Source organism: Cervus canadensis, chromosome 24 (assembly GCF_019320065.1).
Source record: "Cervus canadensis isolate Bull #8, Minnesota chromosome 24, ASM1932006v1, whole genome shotgun sequence".
NCBI classification, from domain to species: Eukaryota; Metazoa; Chordata; class Mammalia; order Artiodactyla; family Cervidae; genus Cervus; species Cervus canadensis.
The window spans coordinates 9126437-9145489 of record NC_057409.1 but is presented as its reverse complement, the minus strand read 5'-3'; the positions used below and the strand labels follow the sequence as shown (position 1 = coordinate 9145489).

Here is a 19053-nt window from a genome sequence, read left to right as displayed (position 1 = left end):
ATTTGGGAGGCAAACAAAACTTCTTATCTGGCTTAGAGCAGCGTTACGTTGTCCATCATAGCAAAAATTCACTCCTTGAACTATTTTCCCTCACTGGAGGGTTTCTTCATAGACCGCTTGCCCTGCAACTCTCTGACATTTTCTATTTTTGTCCCCTACATAGAGGCCTCCCCCCCAAAAAAAATTCCAATAAAGTCATGAAGTTTGTTCTTCCCAACACAAGACTGCAGTGATTCCCTAAGGAGATGCTTTCCATTTCCTGCACTGTCTGAGATCACTTGGCATTTTTTGTGTGTGGGGAGGTGGGGTTCAAGGCTTACTCATAAATTCACTGCTACCTGCTGCTTGGCAGCCTGGGGCTGAAACCAAGCTGACTGGCTCCAATCTCAAACCTTTCATATGCAGAGGATATAACTTTGCTGTGATTCCTAGAGAAAAAGCTGAGGGAAGATCTGGGGGAACCAAGGAGAATGTAGGAAACAGAGTGATTATAGTCTTCAAATGGCTGAAAGGCACCCCCAACAATAGTAATTAAAAACTGCTAGACACTGTGGTGAGTGCTTTCTATGTAGTTTCATCTAATCCTCAAAACCACCATATAAAGTCACATGGTTAGTATATGACAGAATAGGACTTTCATTCATAGTCTGCCTCCAGATCCCAAACTCTTAACCATTATGCTCTACCATCACATCAAAGCAAGATTAGTTATTTTATCTAAACCCAGAAGACAGTACTAGGAATAACCGATCAAAGTTCTACGGAAACAAATTTCAGGAAGACCTAACAGCCCGTACTGCCCAGTGATACGGGGAGGTCCTAGGTTTCCTGAAAACGCGGGAGTTAGGACAGTAATTTGCCAGAAACATAGACTTGCAATTCTAAGACTCTTTCACACCACTGCTAAATTCTATTATAAATCCATAAACGTCAGGGATTACTCAACTTTAATAACAGGTTTTGATATAAGATTACCCAACAAACCAAAAGGCCAGCTGGTGCTGTCCGCCACTGCTCACCTTTATGATATTGGCACAGAACCGCTCCCAAAATGACAGCTCTCCTTCTTTGACCCATGACATAATTCTTGCCCCGGAGAAGCAGCCCAGGACGATTAGACACCAACCAGGTAACTGTGTATAAACAAGAAAGAGAATCAGAAGTCACCACGCCGGCAAACAACTACGTCTGACTTGCAACTACGCCAAAAACGGTAGAGAGCACCCAGCATTAGAACCCAAAGGCACTGGTCTAAGCCTCTAGTCTTTCTCCACCCAGACTTATAAGACAACAGGACTTTGAGGGCAGAGGCCTTTTCTTGGCTCCACGGGCTTGGTGGAGCTTGCTGCTATCCCCTTCTCCTTCAGTGTCTGCACCGCCTTTTTCTGAACATCTATTGAAAACGTCAGCTTTCAGTCACATCGTAGTGCCTACCTCCTGATCCTTCCCCCTTCTTCCTTTTCCATCCTCCCCAAGGCAGCTTCCGACTTTCGGTGCTCCAGGTCGACAACCCTTTCACCTACTGCACCCGTTACCTCCTAGCCTAGAGCTTTCCCAATTATTTACTCTCTCACTGTCTCTTCCACTGTCCCTTTTGCCCGTCCCACAGCTGCCTCTCGCCCAGTCAATCCCTCTCCTCCAGTCCACCCCACCCTGAATCCAGCACCTTGACAAGCTCTGCCAGCGCCTTCCAACTGCTCCAGTGGACCGACACTTCCTCACGACGTGGCGCTGGAAGAACACGTCATCGTTGGGCGCTGGGACACGCCTCTCCCGTTACCTAAGGGGCGGAGCCCTGGCCTGCGCTTGCGCGCTCGGAGGAAGAGGAGCGACGAGGCAAGCGTTCTCGGCCGTTCGAACGCCTGGGGGCGGGGCGGGGTGAGGCGAATGCGAGAGCCGGGCTTTCGGGACGCGGTGAGGCGTGAGATTCGGCTCCGGGCCAAGTGTCGGGGACCTTGCTGGGGAAGGCGGGGTCCAGACCACCTGGGAGAGCCGCTAAGTCTGTAGACCATCCGGTTACAGGACAGGAATCAGGAGCTAGGGGAGCCTCATCTCAGAAATGCCGGGACTTCTCAGCCGCTAGCTGCAGATTAGGACTGCTGAGAAAAAGGGGTAAGGTTATGTTCTGCTAACTATAAGGATGCAGAATTGGCTTTAGAGCTGATACAAGTCTTAAGAAGCGTGTGTTTACACCGTTTTGTCTTATTTAGTGGATTTAATCGTTTGCGAAGTTCCTGGCTCTCGTTAGTCTCACAAGACTTAACCTCAGTCCATTTTGTGCTGCCTTAAGGCACACACATTTTAGGGTTTGCATTCGTAGGACCTACCCAAGGAACTCAAAAAAAAGGATTAAGGTCAGAAAGAACTCTGCTTAAGAATGGCTTCTAAACTATAAGGCCATCAACTAACCCTGACAGAAAAATCGGGGGTATTCTTTCTCTACCAAACCTTTAACGAAAAGGGCTGCAGGAATTCGAGTTACTCACAAAAGAAATTGGGAGTTTAGTTTTCTCAAAATTAAAGAAGGGAAACAAAAACTACCATTTTCAAAGAACCTTCCTGTTTCTAACTTTCGATTCCAGTGTCGTCAAAGAAACAAGAGAGAGATACTGCAGTCATAACTCCCAATTCATTACTTTGTCTTTCACTTTATGATGAAAGGGTTATTCAAAGCCGTCTAAAGATGAGTAACCCACCCATGAAATTTCTTAAGCTTTTCCATCCTTCCTGCGTGGCATCTAAGTTGCCTATCTGATTACTTCAATTTTTCAGGAAAACCATTTACTGAAATCCAGTAGTTTGCTGCTTTTAACATCTTCCATGACCGGCTTTGACGTTTGGTAGAAGTCCCTGGAGTGTTTAGTTGCTCAGTTGTGTCTAACTCTGCAGCCCCATGGACTGTAGCCCGCCAGGAGCCTCAGATTTCCCAGGCAATACTGGAGTTGCCATTTCCTTCTCTAGGGGATCTTCTTGACCCAGGGATCGAACCATCATCTCCTGCATTGCAGAATTCTTTACCAGTGAGCCACCAGGGAAACTTCTTACCCTTGTTTTTGTTAATGGTTTCTTGCCCTTTGTGTGATAGTTGGTATGCTTCCAATCAAGTAAACCCTCTTTTTTATGGGGGGAGCTAGATGTTAAGAAATAGAAAGCTAGCAAACTTGTTAACATGTATTTGTAACTAGTCAGTGTATCTCCTCTGGCCTCACTTTCCCCAGTTTCCAGTATTTCCCTCCCTGGGTTGCTACAGGGGGTTAATTAATTAAGATTTGTAAAGGGCTTTGAGGAGCAAGGGACAAAGTATTATTAGGGTCTCATGCCCCAAACCATGGCCCCATCCTTTCATCCCAGCCAGTGGCACAGGCAACCCCATTCTTATGCATGTCAAGCCCTTAATCCCCTCTTGAATGTGGCAGCTTCCAAGGAAAGGACAAGAGGCCTTAAGTAGAAACAAAAATCCACTGTAATGAGGTGCTAAAAAGACTGAACTTTCAAGATTCACTCCTAAGAAAATGGCTGAACCGAAAACTTAATGGTTCTTCTCATGACTTCTGAGTCCCAATCCAAGAAGGTGGAAATAACGGTAGGAGGAAGGCGCCTTAAATATCAACCAAGATGACAGTTTCAGTACCAATAAGTTTTTATTTATTGTATATTCCCAAGGAAAAGAAAGGGAAGGGAAAAGGGTCAGCGTGTGTATTACAAAATGATAGCAAATGGGAAAGGAAGTTCCTGGCACCGCAAAATCAGCCATCAAATAAACACTGCCCAGATGGGGTCGCCAAAGCCCAAGGGGCTGTCTCCTGCCGTTCAGGAATGAGAAGAAGGGATGAAGAAAACAGATGGGTACATGCTTTTCTACCCTCCCTCCCTCCCCATAAATTCAAGATTTCATACAAAGCTTTGGTTTCTAGCAGTAAACATGGAGTTACATTCGTCCGTCTGCTATTAAACAATCTTGTGGCTACTTTGACATAAGTTTCTTGCACCTGCATAAAAGTTCCTGAGTGACTTGGATATACATTCATCCTTCCTTTCGTGGTCTCCCAGCCCCACCTTCTACATGGAAGGCCCCCTTCATTGCTCCTCTCTACCCTTGGATTAGAAATTAAAGTTGGTCTTGATCCATCCAAATACAGCAGTCCGTGTAGCATGAATCACATCAAGGAATGGACATGACTCGAGATTGGCAACAAGGGATGGAGAGATCTTAGCTTCTTCAGGATTTTTGCACAAATCACTTAATCACAGATACCCCACAAATTAAACGTATAGGTATATGGTCTATTTTGGGGGGCACAAACGTGGAAGAGGAGGGGGTAGGAATCTAGTTTTTAGGACAGATCTTGTTTGAAATAGGAAATAGAGGAAGGGGAACACAAAAGAAAGTGTAGTTCAAGACCCCCCCCAACTTCAAGAAGAGGGGCCCCCAAGCTTATGTTTCAGATCTTTTTGCCTGGTGCAGAACATTTTGTCAAAGATGCTTTGGCTATTTTTCTCAATATAAAAAGAAGTTTGTAAACAATAAAACCCCAAAAGAACATGGAGAAGACCAACACATTATATTTACACAAACTAGGCCACCTAGCAATCACCAAATCAGCTACTTGTGAAGTCCTACAAAGCCCAGACAAATATAATAACTAGAGGGGGGCAGCAGTTGGGAGAGACAAGGATCAGACACACATCACCCAATGCGTTCTATTGCATTTGCCCCGTGACAACACAGTGAGGTAGGTCTGCAGTGATCTCACAGCTTATAAACGCACCCTCCCCCCCACCACCACCGCCCTTTCTCCTTTAGCTGCCATGATACTAATCACTGCTGCAGCAGGGTAGGACCCTGGCTCTAGGAACCACAAAGAAGCCATTGCTGATGGTCTCTCCAGAAGCCAAGGAGGAAAAGCCCAGAATCGTTAAAGATCTTGTCCTTGCTTCACATATCCATCCTTGGGCAGCTCAAGATGGGTACAGAGGCATTGTTCTTAAAAACCTCTCCTTACCAACTTCCATTTTTTATAAAACACACACCCCCTGTTGTGCATGGTCAGCCTAGCCCAGTCAGGTGAAGGATGGATCTGGTATATAAAGCGAGTCCTGGGATTATAGATCTGGAACAGGAAACCTTTATCACACATACAGATGACCTTTGCCTAATCTTGGCTTCCCCTCTCTGCACTTCTTACCTGGCCCAGCCTCTCCTAACCTCTCTGCACCACGTTTTCCTGTTCAGACCAATTTCCAATCTTTCAGTAGGAAGGAGACCAAGTCATGGGGCAACCCAGTTAAAACCTAGTCTCTCATGAAACGCTGAAGATGGAGGGGTTTTAAGAGGACACTATGGCAGAAGAGCCAGCTCTAATTGGCAAAAATGAGGTAGTTCAATAGGCTATACACTCCAAATAGTTGTTCTCTCTGATGATACAGCAACAAAAAGCATTCCTGCCGTGCAGACCCGGAGCTGCTGCTGACTTATCCCTGAGATTGCTCACGTACCTGAGAACACAGTGCAGGAATGAGGGCCTTAGATTAAAATACACAAAAATACAAAACCAGAATATTTATATTACGAAAAAAAAAAAAAGTTAAAATGCACAAGATACGTCATTCGCACACAGCTAGTGCAGTTGGCATCCTGGAGAAAGTGGGACCCAAGGTACAGTCACCCAAGGCAGCAAATAAATAAAATTCAGTTGGCCCAGAATGGGGAGAGAGTGAGCTCAGAAGCACCAAGTGTGCAGCTGTTTCCTCGATCACCCCTTTATCTGTCATCATAATCCATTACTTGGGACAGTTCTTAGCATTCTGTCCCAAGAGGAGGTTATGAGGAGAGAAGAGGAAAACCTTGCTGCCCCCCTGAGATGTTTCCTCCCATGGAATGTGGTGGCTTGTTGGCTGGGTCCATCAATCTGTTCTTCTTAATCTTTACACTCTGATATGGGAAATACTATTCCATATTATTCTTTAAAACAACTTCCGTACCCAGGCCACTTTCAAAAGCTGGAGATTCTGGGGGTGGAGACTCATATAAAGCATGCAGGGAGGGTTAACCCCCAAAGCCCTCATATGCATTTGGAAAGAGCTAATTGGAGTTTCTTTGCCTCACCCCTTCTTCCCACCAAGAGGGAAGAGGGGATGATGCTGTGGACTCCAGCCTCAGATATATGGCAGTGCCAGCTGCCCCCTACCCACCCTGTCCCCACTTTCTCCACTCTGCCGATTGATGCCTGCTCCTCAAAGCTTTCTGATCACAAAAGGATAGCCCCCACCCACTGTGGCTCAATTCTGAGCCTCTGGGAGCATGGCAGAGCTATGGATCTCTTCTTCCTCCTCCCGAAAGTAGGCTGGCTTTCCCTGGGAGCTGGGAGCTTGCTGGGCTTTCAGTGGGCACGAGGCTACCATATGGTTGATGCTCTGGCAGAAATGGCACTTCTTTGGCTGGGGTGGCAGTTTGCATTCCTTGGCATGATGGTCTAGACCTCCACAGTTGTAGCACCTAGCATCAAGCAAGATAGTAAAGTTGAGAGGAAGGCTTGAGAAGAGACCACAATGTTTCCTCTGAGTGAGGACCCCTGGGCTCTGGTTTTAGTTGTTACTTTGGACCCACTTCCCTTCCTGGAGACCGATTTCAGCACTTAGAAAAGGGGTATATGACTCGATATCTCTGAGTCGCTTCCAGGCCTGTAATATCTAGATGGCAGCTTGAGATTCATGACAAATTGAAAATACCAAGAATGGAAATCCTGGACCCCAACTGAGAACTACCATACCCTTAAAAACAGTACCTCTCATTCATCAAAATAGAGAAGAAATTAAATGGTCAGAATCTGTTTGCACACGGAACAGGAAAGAAACCAGTCATTTGGAGGTGAAGAAGCAACAACTACAGATGTATTGTCTTGGCCTCACCACATACACTTTCATATCCATGGTCTCCTTTAGTTCTAAAATAGCATGTGAGGTTAGTATCACAATCCCCATTTAGCAATCAAAGCTAGAGCTCCCAGAACCTAATTATTTATCAAGTAGAAAAGTAGGTCATGAAGTACCTTCCATACATACCACCCTCTCTTTGCCTCCCACATCCAGATGTTGCCAGGGGCCACAGGCTTCACTTTATCTTTGGCATCTGGTCCAACCAAGAAAGGGAAAGCAAGAATGGAAGAGTGCTCATCATCCCTACTAACCCACAGAAGCTGCCTTCCAGTCTATACCTGTCTCCCTTTGATCTGCGTTTCTGCATATTCTTCCCTTTGGGTCGCCTTTCACTCCCAATACAGAACACCCCACCAGGGCCGGTGACTCGGATAGATTCCAGGCCCTTGGCGGACTTCTTAAAGGTGAACTCCACGGCCTCACCCTCCTTCAGGCTCCGGAAGCCCTCCATGTGCAGCTTACTCTGGGGGAGAGAAGCATGGTAGATTTTAATGTTAGTCTTCATCATTACACCCAACACCTGCATACACATGTTCCTCTAAGGATTGAAGAGTAAGGGTGTAACATTTCCATTTTATTGGTAAAGACACTGTGATTGGAAGAGTCACCATTAAGAACAAAAATTCTACGTTACATCAGGAACAATCACTATGTAAACAGATGCCATAGCATTTTTGGCAGCTATTCTCATTGAAAGTTCTCAGTAAAATAGAACAGCAGAAAAAAATGGTTAATCATAGCATTTATAAGGAATCAACCAATGTAAAATTGTAAAATATAACGTTAACAGGCCTATACACTTAAAAGATGTCAGTCATGAAAGATAAATCCCTACAAAGTAAAGAAACTGACCGCCACACATACTTCTGACTGGCTCTTAGAACAGGAGAAAATATTAGGAGAACTGACAGAATCTGTGCATGGAATGTAGGCAAACGTGTTAAGTTCCCTAATTTTGATCGTTGTACCCAAGTTACCTAAGACAATAGCCATATTCTAGAAAAAAATGCTGAAATATTGTAAAGATAAAGATGCTTGAAATCTGTATAAGGGATAAAAAAAACAAACAATAAAGCAAATAGTACAAAATGTTAACAATTGATGTATCTGGGTAGAGGTTATATGGGAGTTCTTCATACTATTCTTGCAACCTTTTCCCAAATTTGAAATTATATCAAAACAATGTTACTGAAAGTTGAAGGGAAAAGACAGTGTGATCCAAGCAGACAGATCAGTGGATTAGAAGAGAAAATCTACTGGAAGATCCAAAAATAAGTGCAGAAATCAGCAGGTAAGGAAAATATTTCCATAAATAGTACTATTGAGAAACCAGTTATCCACTAGGAAATGAAGCCAGAAATTTATACTTTACATCATATGTATGCAAAATATTTTGGAAGAATTAACAATCTAAATGTTAAGAGGAAAAAACTGGAACAGTTTTTTTTTTAAATTATGACAGATAACTAAACTGATAAAACTACAAAAATTACTGTAAATCAATATGAAAAAAGACTCACAGAACAGAATAATTTGCAGGAGGACCTAGCATGACGCATATATTCAATATCTCACTGGTTCAAAAAAAATAAACAAAAAAATACCATAAAGCCATTCAAAAGAATGTAAAGTCCTTGCTTTGTTCACTGCTGCATTTTGACACCTAAATAATGCCTAGCACATTTTGGATGAATTAATGAACAAGGAAGTAGGCTTTAATTGTATAACTTGGGAAGATAATCCCAAATTATTTAAAGAAAGAAATATTTAAAGGAAGAAAAAGACTTCAAATACTGTGTGGAATGATCTCACTAAAACACTGCTTGTTTGAACCAAAATTTAAAAGAGAAAAAGGAGTTATTCAAACAGTTAGTTGAGTGGCAACACCAGGGTCAGAAGAACCCAGAGTTCTGGATTGGATAGCCCATTTCACCTTGCCATTTTCTGCATCAATAACACATTAGTGGAATGACAGCCTCTCCTAGACCCTGCACAGAACAGACTTCATTATACCTTCCAAAATATCCAAAGAACATGTCAAATATGTCAACAAGGTGTAGTCCTTGTTGAAAATGCGGTTCAGAAGCAAAAGGGATCACCATGTACCTAGTCCTGGCTTGAGGCCTCTTATGCTGTTGCTGGTGGGGGTGGGGCAAGGTGGCTATTTCAAATTGGGACTTAGATGAAACATGCTCTTTTGCCAGGTGGGATCCCCAATTCCTTAGTCACTTACATTTTTCTTTTAATTTAGATGATATTGCTTAAGACAGAACTTCCACTGAGGTAATTAAAAGCATAGGCTCAGGTGTCAGATACGTTCTGGTTCGTGAAATGCTGATTCCACCAATTTCTGGCATTGTGTTTGATCTTGGTGAGTTACCCACCTCTGGGCCTCAGATCTTTCAGACAATGAGATAACAGTAGCTATTTACCTAAAGTTTTAATGAAGATTAGGCAGGCAGGACATATGCTCAATAAATATCAATGAATGAAATATTCCAAAGGTTTGGGATCCTCCCCCTTCTTATTCACATAGAACAGACAGGGTTGTGATGACTCACTCCCTTCCCCCAATCTGAATGTGGAGCATTAAAGCAGAACATTAAAACATTTCAGAAAGGTGAAAATTCTTTCCTCCTCCCAGTTGCATAACCACCGCCCTGAATTTGATGTTAAATCTGACGTGTCTCTTATTGAGCTGGGACAAGCCAGTGAGTCAGGAGATGCTGGAGGATCCAGACCAAGAGCATTCTTGACCCAGGTAAACTCAGCTTCTCCCATTTGCCTAGTGGGCTCTTAGGGTGGAACACTCCCAGTTCTCTGTGATTCAGCAGATAGATAAGTGATTAAGAGCAAAGGTTTAGAGTCCTACAGCCTATCCCCGCTTTCTGTGTTAGCCTACAAAATGGACTTAGTACTAATTTTATGGTGGTGCTGTGAGGTTTTAAACATGAAAAGTAGTTAACACATTGACTGCCACATATAAATCCCAACTGGCAATTATCACCAACCTTTTCAGACTGGATGAGGGTGGGGTTAACACTGAGAAAGAAGTGTCAAAAGACCCAGCATTTTAACCCTAGTTTTTATCGCTAACTAGCAGTGGAAACTCAGAAAAATATCCCCTTTCTGAGCTCCAGTTTATTGAGCACCACAGTCTTCTGCATCTACACCTTCTAGGCTTAATGTGAGAACCAGAGGATAATATAAATGGGGACATTTGAAATTGACTAGTCTTCTTAGTTCACCCACTCTATCACTGGAGGATTTGAGGTTAGCTTAAGACCATCTTTTTCTTTGAAAAGATAAAGGGGAAAAAAAAAATCCCTGTGGGCACCTCACCATAATCAGCCAAGATTTAGACTGGTGGTCTCCAGGGGTAGCTCCTTGGCCCCCTCCACCCCACCCCTTTCTAAAACACATAGTTTGAATTCCTCTCTTATCAGATAGGTAATCAGCGTGCAGCCCCACTGAGCCTGCCTCACAGGGTCTGCATCAGAAAGGAGCCTGAAATTCTTGCTACCACCCCCACCCCACCAACCGCACACAAAGCAGGGCCTGGGCCCCGCCCCTCTCTCCATCCCCTCCAAAAAAGAAAAGACCTGGGGGGGAGGGGCGAGGCTTGAGCTCCCCCAATAGAGCCCTGCTCCGGGAAACAAAGAGTTGACACTGGTTGGTTCTGGTGGTCAGATTCCTGGAGTTCCAGAGGATGCAGATTCCCCCTTGACTCCCCCCCATCACACATTTACCACATTCACCAGTTCCTTCCTTCCTCTCCATGTAGGGGGTTATGGTCATGGAGAGAGGATTGGACACAGAGACACCTTTCTTCCCTAGTCAAGCTTGCTGACCAGCCAAAGCCACCACCAGCAGCCATCTTTCCTTCTGACCTACCCTCCCACCCTTCCAGGGCCTCCAGTCAAACCCTGTTTTTTTAAACTGAGGGGCCCAATTAGGGGTCATTATTCAGATAAATTATATTATAGGTGGGAGGGCTGCCACCATCCCATCCATCTTCCTTTCCCTTGCCTGTTCAAGGTAGGAGTGTGGGTAGCCTGCAGTGGGGGAGAAGGGAAGATGGTATTTAATCAGACAGAAAACTGTTAAGGATGCTTTTTTTGGATGGCAGGGAAGGATGGGCCAGCTACAGTACTCTGCACCAATACCTTACCACTGCCTACTCTAACCTTCCCCCATGTCAAGTATTACAGCTTTGTAAGTCATAGAGAGAAGGGACCTTAGGGGCCACTCAGGGAATGTGGAGTAAAAAACGCATAGCAAACTGAGTTTCCCTCAGCTTGCTCTGAAATTTGGATAAATAAGCTCTGGTTCTATAATTATCTGTAATTGATCAAAGCTTGGGTTTATGGTTTTTCTACAATATCCAGGGCCATTCTGGCTCAAGACTACCTACTGTATGGCTATACCCTCAGTTCTAGGTGCTTAGCAGTGCACAAACATTTGCAGAAAAAAAAAAAAAAACTAAGTTCTCTACTATCCAAAATGCCTAATATGTACTGATGCTTACTATAGGCTAAGCAGTTTTAAGCATGTCACATGATATAACACATGTGACCTTCACACCAAGCTTTTTATCATGCCCCCTGCTGAATTCATGGAGGCAGAGGGGTTAAGCACCCTGCCCAAATTTATAGTGTGAGAGCCCTGAAATGACTTTGTATCCTGTGCTCTGCAACATAATGCAAGGTGCATTGACATTTTAAAACTTTCTGAGGGTGGGATGTTTCCAGAGAACAGCATGTATATTATCTATAGTGAAACAGATCACCAGCCCAGGCAGGATGCATGAGACAAGTGCTCGGGCCTGGTGCACTGGGAAGACCCAGAGGGAACGGGTGGAGAGGGAGGTGGGAGGGGGGATCGGGATGGGGAATACATGTAACTCCATGGCTGATTCATGTCAATGTATGACAAAACCCACTGCAATGTTGTGAAGTAATTAGCCTCCAGCTAATAAAAATAAATGAAAAAAAAAAAACTTTCTAAGAGTCACACTGAAAAAGTAAAAAGCAATTTAATGAGTTAGTCCTAAGGTGTCCTCACAGTTCAACCCAAGCCTCACTCCTAAAGGTAGGGTTTGGTAGGAGGTAAGAAATCAGTGGGTTCTATCAGAAGCAGTTTGTCAGGGAGAATGGGGAAAGAGATCCACCCAGAACCAAGGGCTGCCAGCATCACCCCTTACACATCCCTCTGGCTCTGACACAGCCAGGACCACCAGTTCCTGCCTGGAGTTTTCCACCAGATGGTGCTGCTCACCAGCCTGTCTGCGCCCAGGTAGCCGGAGGGAGTCTGGAGCAGAAGAGAGGAAGGAGCCACGCAGTGTTCTCAACTCTGCACCTAAGAGTTCACCTAGATTGATCTTCCCAGCTCCTTAGGACAGGCATCTTCTCTGTGGTCCTCAGGAAGATGGAGTCACAAGGGGACTGAACTCTGATGAGGATCCAACCCAGGATAGGTCCGATAAAGATGGGGCTGTTCCCTCCCCACCACCCCCACTCAAGAAGTGAAGAAAAGATCCTGGAGTTTTTAACCAGAAGCCCAGTTGTTGTTCTGCTCTGTTGACAAAAGCCATCCACTCTCTTTACCAGTCTGAATTAAAGAACTCCAAGCTGAGTCCGTACTAATTGCTTACTATTCTGGAAAGTTTTCCCCTCCTTTTCCTTCACCTCCTTCGACCTTCCAGATTTAACACTGATAGTAGCTGCTATTCTTGCCTGCAGGAAGAAGGGAGAGGTGATGCGCTTCAGGCTGTTGCTTAAAAAAAAAGAAGCCCACCAAGGAATCCCCACAGGCTGAGTTTGATACTTCTGATAGTTGGATTAGGAATGTCCCAGCAACAACCTTGCCCTGGAGAAAAATCACTGAAAACCACTTACCAGGCAAGTAGTGCCACTACCCACAAGCTTTGCTCTGGATGGTGGCACAGCCTTTACTTGGAACACTGCCTAGAAAGTATGTCTCTTCACAAACAGGACTCAAGATCTCATAATGCTCAAATTAACTCACATGCTTTTCTGCTAACTTCCTGAAAAAAATCCACTCATTTAAAAAATTCTTTCTGGAGGAGTGGGAGGAAAACAAAACACTTTCCTTTCCCGATGGTCCAGTGCTTAAGACTCCTCACTTGTACTGTAAGGAATTCGGATTCGATCCCTGGGCAGGGAACTAAGATCCCTCATGCTTCCTGGCCTAATTAATTAATTAAAAATAAAATAATAACCTTTTAAAAATTCCCTATTAAGATGGAAAAGAAATAACTAATGAATGACCCTTCAACCCATGGCTTCCATATCCTCTCTGGAGCTATGGTCAGCTGGAGTGGATCAACTGTGATCCACTATCACTCCACAAATTTTCATGGTGTTTCTACTGAGTGCCAAGCCCTCTTCAGGCCCTGGTCCGGATAGACAGCAACTATCAGTTCACATTCCCTCCCTATCTCCAAGCTTGTGGTCTGGAGGAAGACCTGCTGACAAGGACCCCCAACTGTGAGCGTACTCTTGATTTCTCAGGGGCCCCTTCGTTCCTCATGCTCATATCTTCAGCCCACCAAGTGCATACTAGAAAATTAACCAGACTACTAGTCCTTCTCTTCAAAGAGTTCAGGTTAGAGGAAGAGTTAAGTACATCAGTACCTGAACATAAGGAGGGTAATCAGAGGCACTAGTCAGGTTATAAACCGGGTAGGAAAGATCCCTTTACATTCTCCCTGCCCCCAAACCTGAGTCTTAATCTAGACCTGACTGAAGTTGCTCTCACCACCCCCACTCATCCTTTTCAGAGAAAGCAGGCCACGTGGCATCAGCAGTTTCTTGGTATTGGAAATTTCTTCTCTTAACCCAAGCTTGGTGCCTCAGTCAAATTTGGGCTCTTTTGCCTCCAAGCATTCTAATACAGCATTTTAGCCAGAAAGCTGTTTTAAACAGATTTGAGTTCCAAAGAGCTGTGGGAGAAAACAGGGGACCTTTTCCTGATTTTCAAATTTTGCACATCTTGGGGGGTTGGGAGTTGAGCCACAGGAAACAGGAGGTTTCTGTTAAAATGGCCAAAACCTTTTAAATGGCCATGGAGAGTTGAGAATTCTTAGTCCTCAGGCAACCCCTAGTTAGCTCTCTCTTGCTCCACCTTTTGATGTATTAACTGTTTCTCAACTGGGGGTGAGTTTGCCTCCCAGCGGGGGCATTTGGCAATGTCTGGAGACTGTTTTGGTTGTCACAACTGAGGGATGCCCAGAATGAGAAGCTATCTTGCTTGAAATATGTCAGTAGTGCAGAGATTGAGAAACTGGGATTTAAGGGCTAGCTAGCTGCCATTATGATGATTATTAAATTCCCCCAAATTCAGGGACAGCAAGTGAGTTCTAGCCTAAAACCTGTGGCTGAGTACCAGGGTTGGTACAGAGGTCTTTTCGCTTTATGGGTTTTATTTACTCATCTTATTTTAAGGCTAACGGTAGGTTTTCTTTCCCACATATCCACCCCTATTGGGCACTGAGGGTTGGACAGGGAGCATAGGAACAGTGACCAGTGTGTTGGGAACCAAAAAGGCCCAACCTTGGAAATGTCTAATTGTGTCCATCCCCCACCCCACCCCCGCCCCCCGCCACCGTTTCCTTAGGAAAGGGGCTCCCAGATCCCCTCCCCTAGCAGATGTTATCTTAGGACAGTTACCCTGCCCACCACCCACACCTACAGTTCCAAGGTACCCACCACAAGCAGCTAAAAGGGAAGTTTCACTGTTAAAGGGAAATGTCTTACTTTTTCTCCATTTTGGGAACACTCTCCTGCCCTGGGAAAATTTCTAAGGATTGATCTGCATCCACCTAATTCCTCTACACTAGATCCCCAGGGAGATATTTCTCAAGTGCAGGACTGGAATCACTAGTTTGAGTGTTACAGTAGGGTTTGAGGATCAACCTAAGCCCCAGCAGTGTGAAGACTGAGCTTCCAGGTATAAAGCTCAGGGAATTTCCACCATTGTCCTCTGTGACTGTTAGTAGCGGGTATAAGGGAGACAAAGTCTTCATTCCTTATCCCAGCTCAACTCCTCCTGATAACTTATTTGACTGTGGAATGTCCCTGGACATTCCAAGACCCCAAGTCCAGGTTATCTCCCAGCAAACCCATCTGAAACAGCATGGTGTAGGCTCCACTCCCCAAATCTGAAGGCTAGTCTCCATTTTCTTTTATTCCATCCCGTATTTCCCAACTGCTTTTGATCCTAAGGGTTAAGTGGGCTGAGGCACAGATCCATTTGCTCAGGAAAACCTTCTTTGGGAGTTGGATATCACCAAAGAACCTCAGAGGGACTACCTTCCCCTCAGTCTTTCCCTATGTGGCAACCTTTGGAAGGGAGGCAAGAAAATGTTGGGTCTGACTCTTTCATTCCAAGCTTTCCAAAGTTGGGGAAGGTGTCCAGTGGTCTCCAGACTGGGAGAGATTTTAATCTCTTTGTGATCAGATAAATGGGGAGCTGGCCACCCCGCTGAGGAGGGCCATTCAAAGCTGGTTCCTGTAATAAAGTGATTTAATAGATCTAAAGAGGCCAATTCCCTTCTTTCTCCCACAATTACTTCCTGTGGGTTATCATTCACATATGTAAATGAGACAGGGAGGGGGGCTAGCCACCAGCCAGAATTAGTAGTTTGAAGGGAAGGGGGTAAAGCTGGGGGTGGAGGAAGCAGGGGAAGCCAGGGGGCAGCCAAGCAGTCCGCAGCCGACCCTTCTGGCAGATATTCTAGGAACCCAGTGACCCCAGCGTTAACTAGTGGATCCCCATCTCCCTGCATCCTCTCCCTCCCTTGCTTCCCCCATTCCGCGTCCTCCCTGAGGGCCATGTGGGGACTTCCCTGCTGTTTCCCTCCAACCAGTCTACCCAGCATCTCCCCTCTCCACCCCTCCCCCTCCAGAATACCATCCCTCAGGCTCCAACCCTTAATCCCCACATCCTCCTTTCCCCTCCCCCACTGCTCCTAAAGCCAACCTCCCCGAAGTAACCCCTCCATGCCCGGCCTGGGTGTCAACCTCCAGGGTCTGGGATTAGCAATTTCTTCTCAGGTCCAGCCCCAAACCTCCAAAGGTGGAGGGGAACACAAGCAACAATTTCCTTTACATGGTGGTTATGTGAGGCTTCAGAGATACTCAGGAAGGGGCGGCCAGGGTAGACGAAGTCTTTGGTTCCTTGTTTGAGGCCGGGAATGTTAGGACGGCAATCAATGGCTGTCTGGGGCCATAAATGCCAAGCTGAGGAGAATAGGTCCTGAGGCTAGCCTCTCTCCACCCCCTGCCCTGCGACAGTGAATTTCACCCCCCACCCCCGCCCTTGTGCTGCCTTGCTTTAACTGAGAACTTGGGATTGCGACCTAACTCCCTCCCAGGCTAGCCCAGGGGTCGAAGGCCTGGCTCTTCACATTTTCTTTCCTAATAGGAAATAGATAGTAAGAGCCCCCCTAGTGATCCATGTGCCTCAGACTGCTCTCGAGGAACTTCCATGCCCCCCAAATAGATCCTTCAAGGATCTGCCAAACCCATCCAGAACCCCAGGGCTTGAGTTTTGGGTGACCACCTGGGTGAGGGGACCCAGCAGACTTCTCAGCTTTCCGCTGTTGGGTCTTGAAGCCGTTTCCCTCCCTTCCTCCAGGCCGGGAGCTCCATTCACAAGATACTGAAACGCGCGGGCGCTCAGGGTTCTGCTCTAACCGGGCATGTGCTTCCCTGGCCGGCCTGCTCGCCCTCCCCCCACTGGCAAGCACAATACAACCTTAGTTCTGCCACATGGGATCACCTCCCTGCCCCCTGCCCCCTGCCCAGGGTAAAGAGGTAACAGACACGTGGTAAACCAGAGGGGTTCCCGGAAGGGGGTGGGGGTGTTAATCATCAGCTCTTCCCCTACTCTCGTCCCGTTGGAGTTAACAGGGATTCAGACTGGGTTGCCACGGCAAAGACGGGAACGCACAATAAGGGCCCTGGATCTCCCCTCAATCCAACAGCCGAGTAGGTCCGCCCACCCTCGGATACGCGCGCCAACATCCCGTTCCTGCGGCAAAGTTACCAGAATGGCTCTCACCTGGTGCACAAAGACATCCACCGGGGGGTCGAGCGCGACCCCTGCGCGGGCGGTCATGGACAGGAAGCCGAACCCCATGCGCACGTTGAACCACTTACAGATGCCGGCACCGTGCAGCAGCTGCGGCTCCTCCGCCGCGCGGGCCGCGTCCTCCGGCGCCTCCTCCGGCGCTTTGGCGCAGCCACCTGGAGATTGGGAAGGCGCTTAGCTGGGGGGGGGCCACGGAATTGGAGGACCCCCCCATCAGAAAGCCGGCAAGGAGACCCGAGGGTCCCAGCCCGCGGGTGGACACCCAGGAGGCTGTAGCTACCGAGCAGCCGGCGAGAAAATACCTGTCCCGGCCGCCTCCCACGCTCCCCCAGCTTAAACTGAGGCCAGCGGTGCCCCGAAAGTTTTGCTTTTCTTCCCACAACTCGTTGCCCGGGGACATGCGGCCAGACAGGCCCCTCCTCTTCTCTCCCCCCGCCCCCGGACCTTCAGCTTGCTCGCCACTGGGACACCAGGGTTCCTGGCTCCAGAGATGGCCCCCAGAAGCAGGAGGCCGCACAGACTTGGGGTCCTTGGGCTAGCCTGGGGGACACTTCCCCACCTATCTTTCATGTGGCTTCGGGGCGCCCCTGCTGCCTAAGGTGTCCCTAGTAAGTCCCGAGGTCGAACCTGCGAATTGCTGGTTTGACACAGAGCCCATGGTAGTCGGCTGAGCCCGCGGCCCCGGGCCCCTGCTTGGGCGGCTGCTGGCCCCAGAGAAGTCCGGAGGCAAAGGGGTGGTTCGGGGAAGAGGCAGCTACATCTTCCCCAGCACAATAGCGGTGGGAGGGCCCACGGCTTTTCAAAGGCTCCCAAATTCTAAAAGACAATGACCCAACCCCCCGCGGGCAGCCCCCCTCCCCTCCCTTCCCCTCCCCTCCCTGGCCTCTCCCCTCCCTTTCCCTCCAGCTCCAGCTCTGGCCCTCCCCCACCACGGCGGTCTCTGACACCTCTGGGGTGTCCCTTCTCAGAACCTAGAGGTTTGACGCCCCCTCCCCACATGCACATCTGGAGACTGGGGCCGTCAACCCTACAAGTCTTGAGTACCCAGGAATTTGGGATCCCGCACTTTAAGGACTCGGCGGGGGTCCCCAAAGCAACATACAGGTGGGGGGCATGTGGCGGGGGGGGGGGCAGTTTTAAAGCCACGTGACTGCTCACACACACACACACACACACACACACACACACACTTATACACCACCCCCACCCCCCTTTGCAGATAATTATACATTCCAGAGAGTTGGGGGGGGGAGGTGTGAGCCTGGCAGCGCTGGCCAATCAGAGACACAAACCACCTGTCAAGAGAGAAATGGATGAGCCCTCCCCCTCCCCCCGCCCTGGAGCGCCCCTCCCCCTCCCTTCCCCTTCAGGCCTCCGAGCTGACCCGGCAGCTCGGCGCTGACCCGCTCTCACCCCCCACCCCCGTGTGCTTAGATAGACCTGGAGTTCAGGACACTGGGAAGCCTGGGATGGGGAAGCAGGGGGGAGGTGGGAGACCCAGCGGGGCCGATCTCCACTCCTGACCTAGGCGCGGCCTCTCAAAGTCTGTCTCTGACTAACTGAATGTCTCTGAGTTTCCCACCGAGTTTCTCTCGATCTCTCAAAGCGCTCCCAATTAATTCCGTGTAAAGAATTTTTCCTCGTTTCCTTCCAAATTTGTCTAACATTGACCCACGTGGAGTTTCCTGAAAGAACAGAAGGAACCCAAAGAGGCTTGAAGTGTGTTCCTCTCTCCACCAGCTGACCTCATCCTGCCCCCATGGCCATCCCATCCTCATCCCTGGTTGGGACCCCGACACTTTCAGGTTCCCTGGCGCTCCACGCTTCAGAGTCCTGTCCTAAAGTGCGCTCCCTTCCCCACAGTGAGGTTGGTGGGGGAATTGGAGTAGGGGCTCTCCTCATTTGGGGAGTTAGCCTCCCCTGGTAGGAGGTAAAGAGGCTTGGCAGGGGGGTGGCTAGTGCCCTGGTCGGAGATGGACAATGGCCCGGGGCTCAGTGCAC

General features: G+C 47.6%; 2 protein-coding genes across 3 annotated transcripts in view; both read right to left on the bottom strand.

Annotated features, from left to right (window-relative positions):
• Nucleotides 1-1740, bottom strand: part of DHDDS (dehydrodolichyl diphosphate synthase subunit) — a 33724-nt gene extending 31984 nt beyond the window's left edge. For both annotated transcript variants that reach the window (XM_043444653.1, XM_043444654.1), the window contains exons 1-2: nucleotides 1667-1740; nucleotides 1020-1133 (exon numbers count right to left, since the gene is read on the bottom strand). In XM_043444653.1, coding sequence (XP_043300588.1) covers nucleotides 1020-1082 — 63 coding nt within the window. In that variant the 5' untranslated portion in view covers nucleotides 1083-1133; nucleotides 1667-1740. The remainder of the gene's footprint in view (nucleotides 1-1019; nucleotides 1134-1666) is intronic.
• A 4410-nt stretch (nucleotides 1741-6150) lies between these two features.
• Nucleotides 6151-17774, bottom strand: LIN28A (lin-28 homolog A). Its single transcript, XM_043445535.1, has 4 exons — nucleotides 17680-17774; nucleotides 17023-17207; nucleotides 7215-7399; nucleotides 6151-6496 (listed from the first exon to the last, which is right to left on the bottom strand). The coding sequence occupies exons 1-4, from the start codon at nucleotides 17708-17710 to the stop codon at nucleotides 6280-6282; spliced, it is 618 nt and encodes a 205-aa protein (XP_043301470.1). The 5' UTR covers nucleotides 17711-17774; the 3' UTR covers nucleotides 6151-6279.
• Between the last annotated feature and the right edge of the window lie 1279 nt (nucleotides 17775-19053).

Coding starts and splice junctions, on each gene's coding strand:
- LIN28A (XM_043445535.1), bottom strand. CDS start 17,710: ATGGGCTCTGTGTCAAACCAGCAATTCGCAG. Junction 17,208..17,679: donor GTCAAACCAGCAATTCGCAG/GTTCGACCTCGG, acceptor CCCAATCTCCAG/GTGGCTGCGCCAAAGCGCCG. Junction 7,400..17,022: donor TGGATGTCTTTGTGCACCAG/GTGAGAGCCATT, acceptor TCTCTCCCCCAG/AGTAAGCTGCACATGGAGGG.